The sequence below is a fragment of the Gouania willdenowi genome, unplaced genomic scaffold, assembly GCF_900634775.1.
Source record: "Gouania willdenowi unplaced genomic scaffold, fGouWil2.1 scaffold_382_arrow_ctg1, whole genome shotgun sequence".
Classification (NCBI taxonomy): Eukaryota; Metazoa; Chordata; class Actinopteri; order Blenniiformes; family Gobiesocidae; genus Gouania; species Gouania willdenowi.
Window position 1 is genome coordinate 135,260 of NW_021145143.1, and position 4,799 is coordinate 140,058.

The following is a 4,799-nucleotide window of genomic DNA, read 5'->3' on the forward strand; positions in this document are numbered from 1 at the left end:
CCTGTTTTTTTTTTTATCGTTTTATCTCATCACCACATTATCCATGATTTCCCTCAGGGTGTTTTCTAGTAATCCCCGTGACAAAAAGGCAATTGACGAGTTATCTCATCATTGGCACTGAGTGATTTAATTACAATTATGGCAAAATTATGATTGTTATTGTAATTTAAAAAAAACAATTGCTTCCATAATCGTAATTAAATTGTAATTGAGTTAAGATAATTTACTTTGTAATTGTCATGAAAATTTTATATTAATATCGTCAATTATAATTTAACACAAATCTGGAAAACTGTTGCATTTCTATGTACAGTTCTACACATATATAGTTAATTATTTTTTCATATCAACCTTACCCATATTTTACCATTTAAAAATTATATAAATTGAGGAGTATACTGACACAAAAAAGCCTCAAACGCCCGCACCAAATATATTAAAACCTATATTTTCATTGATTTGGAAGCCTAACAAGGTAATCAATCGATAGGACACAAACTAGATGATTTACATTTGTTTTTAGTGTATTTTACAGCTGATTTAGGACCTGTTATCATAAGAAATGCTAAAAGAAAGCTAACACAAAGTTAACTTTTATTAGGCCATTTATTTCAGGCTCAGTAATTGTGATAAATTATAATTGAACTTGAGAAAATAATTGTAATTGACTGAGGATAAAAAATAATTGTAGTTGGAAACGTAATTGTAACTGAAATGTAATTGACACCAACCCTGGTCGATACCCCCTGCCACCCTCCCCAATAATCTAATAAAAGTTTTGATCTCAAAAAAAAAAATAAATAAAAAAAACAACTTTATTTATTTCACAAAAACACAAAGCGCAAGCAAAAAGCTAAATGCAAATATGGGAAGGAAAATTAAGGAAAAAAATAAAATAAATAAACAGAAAACATAGATATCTAAAGCTATGAAGATCCAATCACATGACACGGACTGTCTCTGGTTGGTCTTTGATGGCGTCCTGGATCTGTCGGTTGAGCTCTGCAATTATCCGGTCTTGGTGGGTGTACACCCCAGTCCTCAGCAGGGTGTCTCTCTCCTCCAGCAGGCGACTCAAGTGTTCGTCAGCACTCGCATTCTGACTCAGACCAGGGACCGGCTCAGAAACTGAGTGGGTGGGGTCCATACGGTTTTGCTCTTTTAATCTGTCAATACATAAACATACAGAATATATCAAACGTCATTAAGCACACAGTGAGTGAGCCAGAGTTTAGAGAAAAGGCAAAAAAGCTTAACATGTAAGTCCAACCTAAAACCACTTTTTTTCTGCTGAACAGACCTTTTTCCACACTTACGCATTTTAAACCGGAAGTGGTGTGCAACAACTTCCTGTGGCTATAGCTTTAGCGTTAGAGAGTGACAAAAATGCTCAGTCTCAGCGTGGTTGCTCTTGTTATGTTCTTGGTTGCTCTTGTGGGGCAAGAAAACAGCCATACCTGTCTTACCACACTTTTCCAACAGACCCAGACCAGTGGATCTAAGCAGTTAGGAGGGATGAGGGTCCAGAATCTGTATTCTACACTACACCGGAACTTCACTCAAGAGGATTTTGTCAACGGATCCAGTCACCATCAGACACCTTAAAAGTGTAGCTGTTCCATCTCTCTTTCCCTGGAATAATCTTATCGCACCACCGAAGAGGGAGTCTGCCTTTGAGACGGCTCAGAAACGGCAGCTTGTCCTCTTACAGCAAGCTAGCTATGCTAAAGCTGCTACGGCACATCCACCCACAGGTAGATAAGACAAACACATATCAGAATGTTAAAATATAATGTAAAGGTCTATAACATGCCTCTCTTTAAACATTCTGAATATTTTAGGAGACTAAATTAGGTTTATTTATGACAATGTTTATACTTCATATGTTGTAGATAGCAGTTAGTTCACAAAGTTTCTTCTTTTCTTAAAAACAACTTCTGGCAGCTGAGCTGACAGCAGCAAAAGAGCGGAGCTCACAGAGGAATTTATCTACCTATAAAACCAAGGGAGGTCTGTGTGTGTGCGTGCATGCGTGTGGAGCAAATATCTCCCCGATGCGGTGCGAGTTCGACCTGAAACTTGGTCAACGGGTTCCAAATACCCAAAGTGTGTGTATCTGTTATTTTGGAGTAATTTGATCATTTCAAAATGTTTATTTTAATTTTATTTCACTTCTGGACGGCCCTGAAATGAAACCTATTCAACTTTTGACCTCAGGGTGTGAGGGGGCGCTAGCGCACCATCTATATCTATTTCACTGCACAGCTCACTTCCGGTGCGTGCATGAGCTCCCGTGGAGTTCTCTTTTCTCTTTTGAGGAAAAATACTTTTTTTACTGTTCTTTATTTGGTGATGACAATTCGAAACGTTTATTTTCATGTTAGTTTGACCGTTCGCTATTTAGACCGGACAGACCTCACCCGGAAGTTATTGACGGCAATGGTTGCTGTGTTGAAAGCTGCACATTTCTCAGCAGCGCGTGTGTGAGAACCAACGGAGGAGATTTGTGTCCAAGGTAGAGAGTCAAAAACACACGCACGCACGTACGCTTCACTATCGATCACCGTCTACGTGTCTATGTATGTACCACCATTTAGTCCGGTTACAGTCTGTGTCACGACACCCGTCCATTGGGTGGTAGTGACTGTAGTGTTGAGTCAGATCAGTAAACGGTGCTACATAGTAAAGCCCGCCTGATGATTACTGCAGCTTCACTCACTATACACCTGTTACTACACCTAACTACTGAAAATAGATACGTTTAGTGAAAGTTAGGCAGACACACACACACTAAACAACTACAAAAAAATATGAAAATGACTCAAAATACACAAAACTAAATATTTATACAAAAATTACACAAAAGACAGAAAAATACACCAAACGACAACAAAAACATGAAAATTACTCAAAATAAACTAAACTAAAAACTTATAATCCCACATGAATGCATACTTCCGACGGGCACTGTACATTACAGAAAAAAAACATCAAACGAAAAAAATATAAAAATGAGTTAAAACAAAACATTTATCATGCGCATGTCTCATAGAATTAAACCAGGGAAATTGCACACGCTATTTTACTTTGCACCTACAAATAAACCCCTTTATAATGCTACGGAGTATGTTATTATTATGCCCATAATTGACAACTTCTTCTTCTCTCAACTCCCACTATATGAATACATACTTCCGACGGGCACTGTACTCGACTTCAAAAAAACATACATTAACAGAAAAATACAGCAAAAATATGAAAATGGCTTAAAATACACAAAACTAAATATTTATACAAAAAATACACAAAATTACTCCTGAATCACACTACAATAGCAACAAAAACAATAATTATACAAAAATACACATGACTCCAAAAAACATACGTTACAGAAAAATACACCATACAAAAAAATATAAAAGTCATGAAGTCATGCACATGTCCCATTGAATTAAACCAGGAAAATTGCACCCACATTTTGCACCGCAATATACCCCTTATGCTCCCACATGAATACATGCTTCCGACGGGCACTGTACTAGTTAACTAAACATTAACTTTTTCTGCTGAGAAAGGATACGATACTTCAACAACATACTATCATTTACCATCTGACTCTGGCTCTGAGGTAATCATCTACTGCTTTTTTATTTGGTGGCTCAACTGGAAAGCTAAGTAGCAAGCGAGCTAGCTACAAGTAGCAAGCTAACTAGCAGAAGAATGGCTCTTTCCACAACAGAATACAGCAGTCTTCTCCAAAAGATTATTGAACTGGGTTGAACACTGCCATTACAATCTGCTTTTACTATTGGCTGAGATTAGATCAGTGACATCACAAACTGTGACTGTTGGCCCCGCCCCTCCTATAAAAGAAGCGAGGAGGGACTAGGTTCTACAGCCCTCAGTGAGCATTGATTGGCAGTTGCATGTGGAACTGAGCAGCGCTGTGGGGGGCGTGGTCAGGATCAGAATAGTGGCAGATCAGGAAAAACCTGTTGGTTGTACTTTAATGCTTCAAAATTTGGGGAACAATAACAATTCAATATGAACTTAACTTAAAAAAATGACCTCTTTGGATTTGATAAATCATACTTATAATATATATATATATATAATGCTGATCATATTACCCGTTAAGATCATTCCTAATGCTGTCCAGCTCCTTTCTGTCCTGTTGGACGGCCTCCTTCTCCTCCGTTGCAACGTAACGCAGCCTCATGGCCGCCAGCTCTGCTTGCTGCTTCTTCAGGAGAATCATTGCATTTTCCTGCTCACGCTGCATACACACAATGATTAGGTAAACACATTTACAAATGTTATATTCCTGAGTAGAAAATGTGTCAAAAAGGTACTAAATCTTTGACTATGTTGAGCTTAGAGCCAAATCTTTCCTGTACAAACTCAGATGGGGTTGTAAATGTTATACTAACAAAATAATTATACTAAGTATACTGAGTATGAAGAAAATTTCTAACAAAAACTTAAAAAGTGTATCTGGAGAAAATCACCAACCCTAGCTTTAAAACTGAGATATTAATCAAGGTTCTAAAAGCAGGGATGGGCAACTATCACAGCGTGGACCACAAACATGTCATTGTATCTGAGCTGAGGACCACATGATCAACACTCTAGTCAGCATTTAAAATAATGACTAATCAGATCATTCATACAGGGGGAAAAAATGATTTTGTATTTTTTGGTTGCTTGTCATTTTGTGTTTTTGTTATTTTTTGCGTTCTTGTTGTAATTTTGTATATTTTTCTGTCGGTTTCTGCATTTGTGTGCTGTGAGAGATTGTG

General features: G+C 37.4%; 1 protein-coding gene across 1 annotated transcript; it reads right to left on the reverse strand.

Annotated features, from left to right (window-relative positions):
* Positions 1-801: 801 nt before the first annotated feature.
* Positions 802-4,483, reverse strand: LOC114460049 (centrosomal protein of 120 kDa-like). The gene is made up of 2 exons (XM_028442083.1): positions 4,131-4,483; positions 802-1,166 (listed from the first exon to the last, which is right to left on the reverse strand). The coding sequence occupies exons 1-2, from the start codon at positions 4,280-4,282 to the stop codon at positions 941-943; spliced, it is 378 nt and encodes a 125-aa protein (XP_028297884.1). The 5' UTR covers positions 4,283-4,483; the 3' UTR covers positions 802-940.
* Positions 4,484-4,799: the final 316 nt, after the last annotated feature.

Coding starts and splice junctions, on each gene's coding strand:
- LOC114460049 (XM_028442083.1), bottom strand. CDS start 4,282: ATGCAGCGTGAGCAGGAAAATGCAATGATTCTCCTGAAGAAGCAGCAA. Junction 1,167..4,130: donor ATTAGGAATGATCTTAACGG/GTAATATGATCA, acceptor ATGTATTGACAG/ATTAAAAGAGCAAAACCGTA.